The 13,665-nt window shown below is 39.1% G+C and overlaps 1 protein-coding gene across 4 annotated transcripts in view; it reads left to right on the top strand.

Annotated features, from left to right (window-relative positions):
* The window catches only part of LOC128692327 (SPRY domain-containing protein 3-like), a 138,116-nt gene that overhangs the window by 77,112 nt on the left and 47,339 nt on the right, over positions 1-13,665 (top strand). For 3 of the 4 annotated variants that reach the window (XM_070096348.1, XM_070096349.1, XM_070096351.1), the window contains exon 8: positions 1,333-1,511. In XM_070096348.1, coding sequence (XP_069952449.1) covers positions 1,333-1,511 — 179 coding nt within the window. Of the gene's footprint in view, positions 1-1,332; positions 1,512-5,256; positions 6,452-13,665 lie in introns of those variants that run through there. The other variant, XM_070096352.1, reaches the window with a different exon arrangement.

Genomic DNA, 13,665 nt, shown 5'->3' with positions numbered 1-13,665 from the left:
AAATAACCTGAAGCCAGGACTTTTGTCCTGGAGGTGAGAAGTACAGTGCCTGCAGTAAAGGAGGGGTTTGGGATATTTGCTGTTCAGAGCAACATTTAAACTGTCATACCTGTGTACCTCTGGCAAGACAGTGATAATGTGAATGATGGTGAAAGTGTTTATTTTTCATAATACCCTACCTCGATGGGAGACTGCCAGCTTGTTAAAAAAAAAATTAAGGAAATGAGTTAACACAGTAAGAATTCAAGATCAGATAAGTCAAATAACAGATATTCAGAAAAGAGAGAGCAGTGGACCAGTAGGCTTACTGCAGCATTCCTTTATTCTTACATTCTGCAGCATACACTAAAATGGTATAAAACTGTTTATTCCTTTAAAGAAGTAAAAGATGTAAATACTAAAGAATTATTTAAGAAAAAGGTGCTGAAGAGCAAGGTATAAAGAAGAAAAGATTTGAAATCAACATAGGAAATTAGCTGACCCAGGGACTTGCCAGATATTAATACTGTGTAGGATTTCTACATCTGTAATCTAGAACTTTTACCTGTGTATTAGGATAATACAATGTTGATCTACTGTATTACTTTGTAACTATGCACCTGGGTAATCTGGTGAAATAGATGGGAACTAATTATATGATTACCCTCCTGTTATTTCAGTATTTATTTGTAGCTAGAGGAACAAAAGTCAGGCTCAAGGTTTCTCATCCTTGGTATTTAGCCTGTCATAAAAAACTAAGGTTCCAACTGTTTTGTCCTTAAAATACACAGATGTTTGTGAGGGTTATTGAGCTTGATGGTTGCATTTTGTAAAAGAATTTGGTTAAGTTTTTTTCAAATACCAGCCATCTCTCAATAAGGCAGAGTGACTCTAAAAAGAAGAAATTGTCACCAACACTTACTCTATCACTGTCTTGCCAGAGGTGCACCAACGTGCCCCTCCAAACTGCAGTATCCTCACCTCTCCTTCAAAATGCAGGCACTGTACTGGTCACATCCAGTCTGACAAATGGGCTTCCCTGAATCCCTTCATAAATGTTACTTTGCTCACACTCCAACAGCACATCAGGTCATAAAAACCACTTGCCTCTACTCACTCCTATTGAACACGCTCACACACGCTTGCTGGATGTCCAAGCCTCTTGCATATGAAGCTTCTTTTAGCCCCCTCCCTCCAGTTTCTCCTAGGAGTTATATTTATTATAACAGCAATCATTTTACAAAGTTCTGATGAATATCTGCAGTACTGTACTGTTGTAGGGGATGATAATACCTTCCTCATTTCATCATTTAATTTTATATATTTTAAAGTAAAGCTGTCCTTCCTCTTCAGGAGTACCCAAAAAATCGTCACCCAGGTTGGAACAGAGGAAGCATTGCCTATCATGCAGATGATGGGAGAGTCTTCACTGGGAGTACCGTGGGTTCTTTGTTTGGCCCACGCTGCCACAAAGGAGATGTCATGGGATGCGGTATTATTTTTCCTAGAGATTATGTCTGTAACTACGATAGGTAAATACTATAGCTTTAATCATATATATGTATAATTTTGTACTCATCATTGGTAAATTGTCATAGTTATTCTTGTATTTTCTTTGAAGACATTTGGCTTTGGTTGCTAATAGGTGTAATGAAGATTTTCATTGTGGCTTGCTAATTTACATTGTGGCACTTGCTAATTTTCATTGTGGCTTGCCAATTTTCATTATGGCCTGCTAATTTTCATTGTGACTTGCCACTTTTCATTGTGACTTGCCATTTTTCATTGTGACTTGCCACTTTTCATTGTGACTTGCCATTTTTCATTGTGACTTGCCACTTTTCATTGTGACTTGCTAATCTTCACTGTGGCTTGCAAATTTTCATTGTGGCTTGGTAATTTTCATTGTAGCTTGGTAATTTTCATTGTGTCTTGTATTTTTTTTATTTACTGTGGCTTGCTAATTTTTTCATTTAGTCTCATATTGCCCTTACTGTATTAAAATACTATGTACATAGTATTGTTTTTATTATGTTTGTGTACATATGATCTTAATAGTATTCCCCCCTTACAATTTATTAATTTTCCTTTGTGTGTGTGTCTACTGTTTGTGATAATTTATTTGTGATTATTTATCCTTATTCTACAAGAACAGAGCTATTCTTAGCTCCCCATCTTCAGTGGTTGATTTGTAATACTGTATTTCCTTTATGTGGGTGTCGTGTGACAACAATTTTTTTGCCTTTCAATTTGCCAACAAAGGTTTTTCAGTGTTTTATAGTTCCTCTCTCCCAGCTCCAGGAGCCATTCTGTAGCCTGTCTCAGGACTTTTTTTTTTGTTGTTTTACGTAAAAACTTTTAAATTGTGGATACCACCATATTGCAGCTGCTTATTCCAGTTTTGGTCTGACGTTCTATTCCCCAGTGCCCCGAATATTTTGAATTTTTTTTTTTTTTTTTTTTTTTTTTTAGAAATAAAGAGAACATTTTTCTAAGTGTTATAGGATTAAAATGGAAAAAAAAATTAGGGCTAGTACTTACCGAGATATGAGGCTGTGAAGTTGGCATTAATGCTCATCTGACGGCAAGTCCTGCCGCTTGCAGAAGTGTTGCCAATATACCTTTATTTCTCATTTTTAATAGGTTGATAGACAGCAACCACCCAGGGAGGTACTACCGTCCTGCCAAGTGAGTGTAAAACGAAAGCCTGTAATTGTTTTACATGATGGTAGGATTGCTGGTGTCTTTTGTCTGTCTCATAAATATGCAAGGTTACAGGTACATCTTGCTACTTCTACTTACACTTAGGTCACACTAAACATACATGTACACATTTATATATACACACTCACCTGAGTTTTCTTTGATATTTTCTTAGTTCTTGTTCTTAGTACTTTTCTTTTTATATCCATGGGGAAGTGGAATAAGAATCTTTCCTCCTTAAGCCATGCGTGTTGTAAAAGTCAACTAAAATGCTGGGAACAATGGGCTAGTAACCCCTTTTCCTGTAAAGATTACTAAAAAGAATAAGAAGAAGAAAATTGTCAAAGTGGGAAGTCTGAATGTGCGTGGATGTTGTGCAAATGATAAGAAAGAGATGATTGTGGATGTTATGAATGAGAAGAAGCTGGATGTCCTGGCTTTAAGTGAAACAAAGCTGGAGGGGGTGGGAGAGTTTCAGTGGAGAGGAATAAATGGGATTAGATCAGGGGTTTCAAATAGAGTTAGAGCTAAAGAAGGAGTAGCAATAATGTTGAAGGATAAGATATGGCAGGAAAAGAGGGACTATAAATGTATTAATTCAAGGATTATGTGGAGTAAAATAAAGGTTGGATGTGAAAAGTGGGTTATAGTAAGCGTATATGCACCTGGAGAAGAGAGAAGTGTAGAGGAGAGAGAGAGATTTTGGGAAATGTTGAGTGAATGCGTGGGGAGTTTTGAACCAAGTGTGACAGTACTTGTGGTTGGGGATTTCAATGCTAAAGTGGGTAAAAATGTTGTGGAGGGAGTAGTAGGTAAATTTGGGGTGCCATGGGTAAATGTAAATGGGGAGCCTTTAATTGAGCTATGTGTAGAAAGAGATTTGGTAATAAGTAATACATATTTTATGAAAAAGAGGATGAATAAATATACAAGGTATGATGTAGCACGTAATGAAAGTAGTTTGTTAGATTATGTATTGGTGGACAAAAGGTTGATGGGTAGGCTCCAGGATGTAACTGATATATTGGATCATTATTTACTTGTAGCTACAGTTAGAGTAAGAGGTAGATGGGACAAGAGGAAGGTGGCAACAACAAGTAGGAGGGAGGTGAAAGTGTATAAACTAAGGGAGGAGGAAGTTCGGGTGAGATATAAGTGACTATTGGCAGAAAGGTGGACTAGTGCAAAGATGAGTAGTAGGGGGGTTGAAGAGGGTTGGATGAGTTTTAAAAATGCAGTATTAGAATGTGGGGCAGAAGTTTGTGGTTATAGGAGGGTGGGGGCAGGAGGAAAGAGGAGTGATTGGTGGAATGATGAAGTAAAGGGTGTGATAAAAGAGAAAAAGTTAGCTTATGAGAGGTTTTTTACAAAGCAGAAGTGTTATAAGAAGAGCAGAGTATATGGAGAGTAAAAGAAAGGTGAAGAGAGTGGTGAGAGAGTGCAAAAGCAGAGCAGATGATAGAATGGGAGAGGCACTGTCAAGAAATTTTGATGAAAATAAGAAAAAATTTTGGAGTGAGTTAAACAAGTTAAGAAAGCCTAGGGAACGTATGGATTTGTCAGTTAAAAACAGAGTAGGGGAGTTAGTAGATGGGGAGATGGAGGTATTAGGTAGATGGCAAAAATATTTTGAGGAACTTTTAAATGTTGAGGAAGAAAGGGAGGCGGTAATTTCATGCACTGGCCAGGGAGATATACCATCTTTTAGGAGTGAAGAAGAGCAGAATGTAAGTGTGGGGGAGGTACGTGAGGCATTACATAGAATGAAAGGGGGTAAAGCAGCTGGAACTGATGGGATCATGACAGAAATGTTAAAAGCAGGGGGGGATATAGTGTTGGAGTGGTTGGTACTTTTGTTTAATAAATGTATGAAAGAGGGGAAGGTACGTAGGGATTGGTGGAGAGCATGTATAGTCCCTTTATATAAAGGGAAAGGGGACAAAAGAGATTGTAAAAATTATAGAGGAATAAGTTTACTGAGTATACCAGGAAAAGTGTACGGTAGAGTTATAACTAAAAATTATATTACATAAAAAAAAGTGTTCTTTCTATATAATGTTTTATCATTTTTTAGCTGTATACTCAAGTATATTGGAAACCATAATATAAACTGGATGCAGCTGTTTTGTGTATCAAGGGTGGGCTTACCATGCAGCTTGCTCTTCATGAAAAATGGTGTACCTGTCTAATGTATCTCTTATCAAAATTAAACTTAACATCACTTGAGTATGATAAAATGCATGAAAGATATTAACATATAGTAAAAAGTAATATTAAATGAGCTGGTGTTGTGTTGCATTCACAGTATTGAGGTCATAAACACAGAGTTGTTAGGTTGAGGGATGTTGTGTTGCAGTCACTGTATTGACATCAGATGCACAGGGTTGCTGGGTTTGGGAGGTTTTCCATTTTTTCACTAGAATTAATATGTTGCATGAACCAGTAATTGTTGCATCTGGTGCTGTCTTATTGTAGCCGTACACATTACTACACTGATTTTGTCAGTGAGCATTTGTTTTGTTGCCAGCTTCAAAGTGATGTCATGTTTAGTACTAATATCTGACTACTTTACAGCAATGGTTCCCCAGTGTTGTTACCCCTTCGCCTGTCTCATCCCTATATCAAGGAAATGCGGGAAGGGGCTGGGCCAAACCTAGAAGCATGGGTATGGAGTGAAGCAAACCAGTGTGAGTACACCAAAACTGTGGTGGAGATAAAAGTACACTCCCTCCTCTGGATGACATAGGACAGTCCCAGGGAGGTTTTGTGGTAAAATTTTGTCTATGTGCAGCAGATGAGGCACATGGGTGGAAAGTTTTTCTTTGAGTCCTTCCCATGTACTGCAGGTGGAAGGTCACCCCTGTGTACAGTTTATGGAAAGCTGTCCAATGTACAGTGGGTGGAAGGTCACCCTGTAAATCCATCTCATGTATAGTGGGTCAAAGGCCATCCCATTTATAGCAGGATGGAATGCCACCCATCCCATGTACAGTGGGTGGATGGCCATCTTGTGCAGAGCAGGTGGAACCAGGCCTCTCCACAAAAAGTGGATAGAAGGCCACCCAGTAAGTCCTTCCCATGTACAGTGAGTGGAAGGCTATCAAGTAAGTCCATCCAGGCATACTGGGTAGAGTCATCTGTACAGTAGGTGGAAGGTCATCCTGTCAGATCATTACCTGGGAGTGTTCAGTTAAACACTCAAAGTTTGTCTCCTGTCTCTCCTTACTGAACCACAACCTTAGTTGTTCTTGAATTTGATGTGTCTACAAACTGGAAAAAAGAGTCATTTTGGCTTGGAATTGTTATTCGGTGATGTTGGTCTTTGGCCTCACTAAGCTGTTTGTTGTGATGGCTAATTTACACCAAGATGGGATATATTGACCATAGAGTGATAGCAGGATGCTGTTGATGCTAACTCAAGAGGAGGCTCATCTCCTGTATTGCCCCTAATACTCTCATTCACAGCTGTATGGTTACATCTTCCAGAGGTGGAAGGACTGTACTAGTGAATCAGCTTGTGTTGTCCTGCATAGGGTACATAATTTTGGTTAAGGTAATTATTGTGAATAAAGTTAATTGGTGAATTTTATTTTTTAATGCACCAGCTGTCTACCACTGAGGCAGATTGACCCAAAAAAGAAGAAACTAAAGTTTTTTCTTTTTACATTTAGTAATTTACACAGGAGAAGAGGTTGCTAGCCCCTTGCTCCTGGCATTTTAGTTGCCTCTTATGACATGCATGGTTTACAGAGGAAGGATTCTTCTCCACTTCCCCATGGAGTAATGGGATTATTTTTTTATTTTATTTATTATCACACTGGCCGATTCCCACCAAGGCAGGGTGGCCCGAAAAAGAAAAACTTTCACCATCATTCACTCCATCACTGTCTTGCCAGAAGGGTGCTTTACACTACAGTTTTTAAACTGCAACATTAACACCCCTCCTTCAGAGTGCAGGCACTGTACTTCCCATCTCCAGGACTCAAGTCCGGCCTGCCGGTTTCCCTGAACCCCTTCATAAATGTTACTTTGCTCACACTCCAACAGCACGTCAAGTATTAAAAACCATTTGTCTCCATTCACTCCTATCAAACACGCTCACGCATGCCTGCTGGAAGTCCAAGCCCCTCGCACACAAAACCTCCTTTACCCCCTCTCTCCAACCTTTCCTAGGCCGACCCCTACCCCGCCTTCCTTCCACTACAGACTGATACACTCTTGAAGTCATTCTGTTTCGCTCCATTCTCTCTACATGTCCGAACCACCTCAACAACCCTTCCTCAGCCCTCTGGACAACAGTTTTGGTAATCCCGCACCTCCTCCTAACTTCCAAACTACGAATTCTCTGCATTATATTCACACCACACATTGCCCTCAGACATGACATCTCCACTGCCTCCAGCCTTCTCCTCGCTGCAACATTCATCACCCATGCTTCACTGATAAATTAGACACATGTGCAACTCTTGGGTATCTTTATTGAGGAAACGTTTCGCCACACAGTGGCTTCATCAGTCCATACATAGGAGAAACTTGAAGAACAGGAGGAGAATGAGGTAATCAGTCCCTCAACCTTGAGTCGATGTGTTCAGTCCATCAATCTTGAGTAGAATACGGCATATGAGCGGAGAAGCAGCTTATAAACTGTACGGCAGGAGAGGTGCAGCAGTCATAGGTGGTGTCACATTTGTTCAATGTGGAAGTAGGTCGTGCCCAAGAATTAGGCAAGCGAAGAATTCCTAAGAATTCTTAAGCAGTGTCTGTCAGACACTGCAACTTCTTGGGATCTTAATACTTAGGAATTCTTCGCTTGCCTAATTCTTGGGCACGACCTACTTCCACATTGAACAAATGTGACACCACCTATGACTGCTGCACCTCTCCTGCCGTACAGTTTATAAGCTGCTTCTCCACTCATATGCCGTATTCTACTCAAGATTGATGGACTGAACACATCGACTCAAGGTTGAGGGACTGATTACCTCATTCTCCTCCTGTTCTTCAAGTTTCTCCTATGTATGGACTGATGAAGCCACTGTGTGGCGAAATGTTTCCTCAGTAAAGATACCCAATAGTTGCACATGTGTCTAATTTATCAACATGTCAGTTCTGTGAACCATTCATCTACAAACCCATGCTTCACACCCATATAAGAGCGTTGGTAAAACTATACTCTCATACATTCTCCTCTTTGCCTCCAAGGACAAAGTTCTTTGTCTCCACAGACTCTTAAGTGCACCACTCACCCTTTTCCCCTCATCAATTCTATGATTCACCTCATCTTTCATAGACCCATCCGCTGACACGTCCACTCCCAAATATCTGAATACATTCACCTCCTCCATACTCTCTCCCTCCAATCTGGTATCCAATCTTTCATCACCTAATCTTTTTGTTATCCTCATAACCTTACTCTTTCCTGTATTCACTTTTAATCTTCTTCTTTTGCATACCCTACCAAATTCATCCACCAATCTCTGCAACTTCTCTTCAGAATCTCCCAAGAGCACAGTGTCATCAGCAAAGAGCAACTGTGACAACTCCCACTTTGTGTGTGATTCTTTATCTTTTAACTCCACGCCTCTTGCCAAGACCCTCGCATTTACTTCTCTTACAACCCCATCTATAAATATATTAAACAACCACGGTGACATCACACATCCTTGTCTAAGGCCTACTTTTACTGGGAAATAATTTCCCTCTTTCCTACATAAATGGGATTATATAATAGTAAAATAAATAATTTAGAAATCCTAATTGTTGTCCGTTAGTGAATAAATGTTTCTCTGTCAAGTCATTATTAGTATAGGGGCATGTTCATTTCCTGACATCACCATTACATATTGTTCATTATTATTCTGCCAGGGGTCCATTCAGGAGTTTTCGTGCTTGGTTCCAGAAAAACTGTCTGGGATTTTAACCCTTTCAGGGTTTCGGACATACTAGTACGGCTTACGCACCAGGGTTTTTGACATACTAGTACGCCTAAATTCTAGTGCCCTCAAATCTAGTGAGAGAAAGCTGGTAGGCCTACATATGAAAGAATGGGTCTATGTGGTCAGTGTGCGCAGTATAAAAAAAATCCTGCAGCACACAGCGCGTAATGATAAAAAAAAAAAATTTGACCGTGTTTTTGGATTAAAACAGCAACTTTGCACTGTATTTTCGTATGGTATTTATTGTTGTATTCTAGTTTTCCTGGTCTCATTTTATAGAATGGAAGACATACTACAGAAATTGAGATGATTTTGACTGGTTTTACAATGAAAAGCACCTTGAAATTGAGCTCAAAGTAGTAGAAATGTTCGATTTTTACCAAAGTTCAAAAGTAAACAAATCATGCTAAGCGTCCAATACACATCAACTGGTGAGTCTGATATTCTTTCACAAGTGCGCCGATATTATTTATACCATTTCTACACTAATGCAGTAGTCTGCATAACAGTAAATCTTCTATTTTTTGTGAGAATAAAAATTCAAAGTGGAAAGCAAAAGAATGTAAGCGGGGCGTGGGGACGTGACTAATGAGCAGAGGAAATGTTATTTTAGTGCTTGGAATGTCTTTCTTGTTTATTCTGGACCCTATTTGGAAATTGGCATCTTTTGAAATTTGTGTGAAATTGACAAAATTGCTAAATTCTGACCACTGTATTGGATTGTTGAAATTGGGAAATGGGTGGTTTCTTGTACTCATTCAATAGAAAAAATGGAGTTCTAACGAAATAGTTATGATGATTTGTCGACTAGTACACTGGAATTGGCTGAAAATAGGGCTCAAAGTGGGCAAAATTGCCGATGTGTAAACATCGTCGAGACCGCTAACTTCACGAGAGCATAATTCCGTAAGTTTTCCATCAAATTTCATACTTTTGGTGTCATTATGATCGGGAAAAGATTCTCTATCTTTTCATAGAAAAAATAATTTTTTTTTTAAATTTGGCGACCCTAAGAACAAGTCTCGGAGAGGGCCTGGCGACCCTGAAAGGGTTAAATGGGAAAATCTAGACACGTGTCACCTTGTCTAGATTTCTTTATTGTCACAGGATGTTACTTCAGTATAAATATCCAGTTATACCATGCCTTGGTGACATGGCGGGGCATATGCTAAAATCTAGGTCAGATTGATATCTTAGACCCCTGTCATTGGTTACATCCACATGTGGTTATGGGTTAGCGCTTGAAGCTATGCATCGTTGCTTGTTGGCTATTACTAATTCTAGTCCATGGAATGAATGTATTGTTCAGGGTTTCTCTGACTAGTCAGAGATTGGCCTTGGTCAACTACTACAACTGAGTGTGGGGCTTTGCTCAGATCCTCAATGGTAGTACCCAAACTGAGAAATATTTCAGCATTTTAGTCTACACCACCCTTCCTCTGATCAAGAGTTCCAGTCTGTGTGATGTTACTGGAGTCCTGTCACCATTCTATAGCTTTTGCCTTTGTTTTTGTGTGCCATTGTTACAGTTCCTAATCAGTCACCAGGGTTCCACCTGGTCACCTGCTCACAAACTTGCTCTCAGTGTCAGAAAATTAAAAAAAAAAATTACTTTTTCTTATAAAATGATCATAATGACACCTGAAGTACAAAATTTGATGGAAAACTTACGGAATTACCCTCTTGCGAAGTTAGCAGTCTAGGCAATATTTCCACATTGGCAATTTTGCCTACTTTGAGCCCTATTTTCAACCAATTCCATTGTTCTAGTCAACTAGACTCATAGCTATTTCACTAGAACTCCATTTGTTATATCGATTGAGTACAAGACACTGCTCATTTACTGATTTCAATAACCCAATAAAGTGATCAGAAATTGGTAATTTGGCCAATTTCATACACAATTCAAGTAAGGCCAATTTTAAAATAGGGGCCATAATAAACAATGCAGACATTCCTAGCACTAAAATAAAAATTTTTCTGTTTATTAGTCATGTCTCCAGGCCCCTCTTATATTACACTTGCTTTCCATTTTTAAGTTTTATTCACACAAAAAGTAGAAGAGTTACTGTTATGCAGACTACTGCATTATTGTAAAAAGGGTATAAATAATATCAGCGCATTTTTGAAAAAATATTAGACTCACCAGTTGACGTGTATTGAACGCATGGCATGATTTGTTTACTCTTGAACATCGGCAACAATCAAAGATTTCCGCTAGCTTGTGCTCAATTTCAAGGTACTTTTAGTCTGAAAACCATTCAAAATCATCTCTATTTCTGTAACGTATCTTCCATTCTATCAAATGAGACCAAGAAAACAAGAATACGACCGTAAATACCATACAAAAATACACTGCAAAGTCAGTGTTTTAACCCAAAAACACGGTCAGAGTTTTTTTTTTTCTCTCATTATGTACTGCGTGCTGCAGGATGTTTTTTTATACTGTACACACTGACCACTCAGACCCATTCTCTCATATGTAGGTCTACCAGCTTTCTCCCGCTAGATTTGAAGCCGCTAGAATTTTGGCATAGTACTACAGCACCAACACTGGCTTGTGAGTCGTAGTTCTATGGCACCAACAGTGAAAGGGTTAAAAAAAACATTTCTGTGTCACCGGCTTTTAACTGGCTTTTAACTACTGTAGTGAGTAGACAGTGGGTTTTGCTGTTAGAGGCCTCTTGAGTGCAGCAAGTAAATATGAGGAGCAAAACAGAGGCACAGGAGGTTAATACTGAGAGGAATAATTGTGTGATAGTTCCTGCTAAAGCTAGAAAGGTGAGTAAGAGGTATAAATGTGTTCTCTAATTGTGCGCTGATGTATCCCTGATGCAGACAGGAATTTTTCATCCTTCGAAGTCCATGAAGCATTTTCCTCATGCTGTTGCAGGGTCCATCAGAGGTGCCTGTTACCCTCTTGAGCATGTATTTCAGTCTGTCACCGGAGCCACTGCAGATGGAGTTCACATTGTTTTGATTTTCAATTAAAGAAGAGCCATACGTCTATGTCACTCCCATACACTTAACCACTCTCAGTCATCACATGACTCAATAATCATGCCTTCTGATTGCAAGAATGGTAACAAAGAAGGGTCTTTGTTCTTCCTTACCATATCGGCCATCTCCCATCAAGGCTGGGTGACCCAAAAAAGTAGGAAACTCATTTACCATCATTTATTCAATGTCTTGTCTGAAATGTACAGCCATCACAATTCAGTTGACAACTCTGAACTGCGGCAGTCCATCTACAGAGTATAGGTACTGTGCTTCCCACCTTCCAGACTTAAGTTTGGCTAACTGGTTCCTGAATCCCTTTGTAAATGTTACCTTGCTAACACTTTAACAGCATGCCAATCATTTTAATTCACTCACTCCTATCTAACATGCTCCCACACACCTCTGTGATGCTGAAGCCTTTACTACTTAAAAGATCCTTCACCCCCTCCCTCCAACCCTTCTCAAAATGACCCCTACCCCTCCTTCACTCCACCCCATTATATGTACCCTCTTTGTCAACCTATTTTGTTCCATCCTTTTAAAATGACCAAATTACCTCAACAACCTAATCTCCATCCGGTGTATTATACATTTTGTAACCCCATACCATCCTCTAATTTCTGTCTTCCTAATTTTCTGTATGACATACACATCACTCATTGCTTTCAAATGTAACATCTCCACTGCCTCCAGTCTCCTCCACTCTGCAAAGTTTAAAGACTATACCTGACACTTGTGTAAAAGTATTGGTATCACTATATGCTGGTGCACTCCCCATTTTTGCCTCCATAAATAAACTTTCTGCAGGTGCCTAAACACACTGCCTGCTTTATTTTACCCCTCATCTATTCTATGGTTCACAATATCTTTCATAGACTTATCTGCAAACATGTCCACTCTCGGATATCTAAATACTTGCAAATTCACTGCCTCCATATTCCCTCCAGTCTGATATCCAATATTTAATTGCTTAAGCTTTTGTTTTTATGCTCATCACCTTGCTCTTTTTTATGTTCACTTGTAATACCTTCTTTTGCACACACCTCCCAAATTCCTTCATCAACATATGCAACTTTTCTTCAGAATCAACTGTGGCAATTTCCACTTCATATTTAATATAAACACCTGGTTTACACATCCCATTCCCTTCCAAAATTCTCCTTATTCCTCTGCAGTCCTGCTTTCTGCCTTTTCCCCTAACTCTTTCATTAATGATTTTATCATACACTGGTATACTCAAAAGACTTATTCTCCTATAATTCTTACTGTTAACCCCTTCTCCTATATACATTACTAAAGCTATAAAGAGAAACTTTTGTTTTTCTTTTTGGGTCACTCTGCCTCAGTGGGATACAACCAGTTTGTCAAAAGAATAATAATTCTTAATGTCTCTTCTGTCCCCTTTTTCCCTTATGCAAAGGAATTATGTATTCTCTTTGCTAATCCTTAGATATCATCCCTTCTATGATGCATGTATTGATCATAAATACCAACCACTCCAAAATCATATCCCCCATCTATTTTTAGCATCTTACTTTTAATCTCACCTGATCCAGCTGCTTTACCCCCTCTCATTCTATTCATTGCCTTGCATAAGTATCCCACACTCACCTTTGGCTCTTTCTCACTTTTGCCAGATATTATTTCTCTCTGCTTAATGAAAGAAATCACCATCTATCTTTCTTTCAGCATCAACATTTAACAACTCTTCAAAATGTTCCCCTCCATCTTTCCAGTTCTACTTCCCACTTCTCATCCCCATTTAACATCTTCCCTCTTTTCCTTTTAACTGCCAAATCAATTTGTTCCCAAGGTTTTTTCAGCTTATTAATTTTTTTATTACTATTAACCCTTAAAGTGTCCAAACATAGATGTACGTTTGCTCGCATAGCGCTCTGAACGTAGATCAATGTTTTATTTTCAATTCCTTCAAAATTGGGATGATAGGCCTGAGTTGCCTTGACACGAGAGAATAGGTCTTAATACTCGGTGTGCACAGTATTAAAAAAATCTGGGACCACTTAGTACCTTGTGGGAGCACCAGTTC

The sequence above is a fragment of the Cherax quadricarinatus genome, chromosome 53, assembly GCF_038502225.1.
Source record: "Cherax quadricarinatus isolate ZL_2023a chromosome 53, ASM3850222v1, whole genome shotgun sequence".
Taxonomy (NCBI): Eukaryota; Metazoa; Arthropoda; class Malacostraca; order Decapoda; family Parastacidae; genus Cherax; species Cherax quadricarinatus.
Note: the sequence above shows the minus strand (reverse complement) of the source record. Positions and strands in the feature narration are given on the sequence as shown.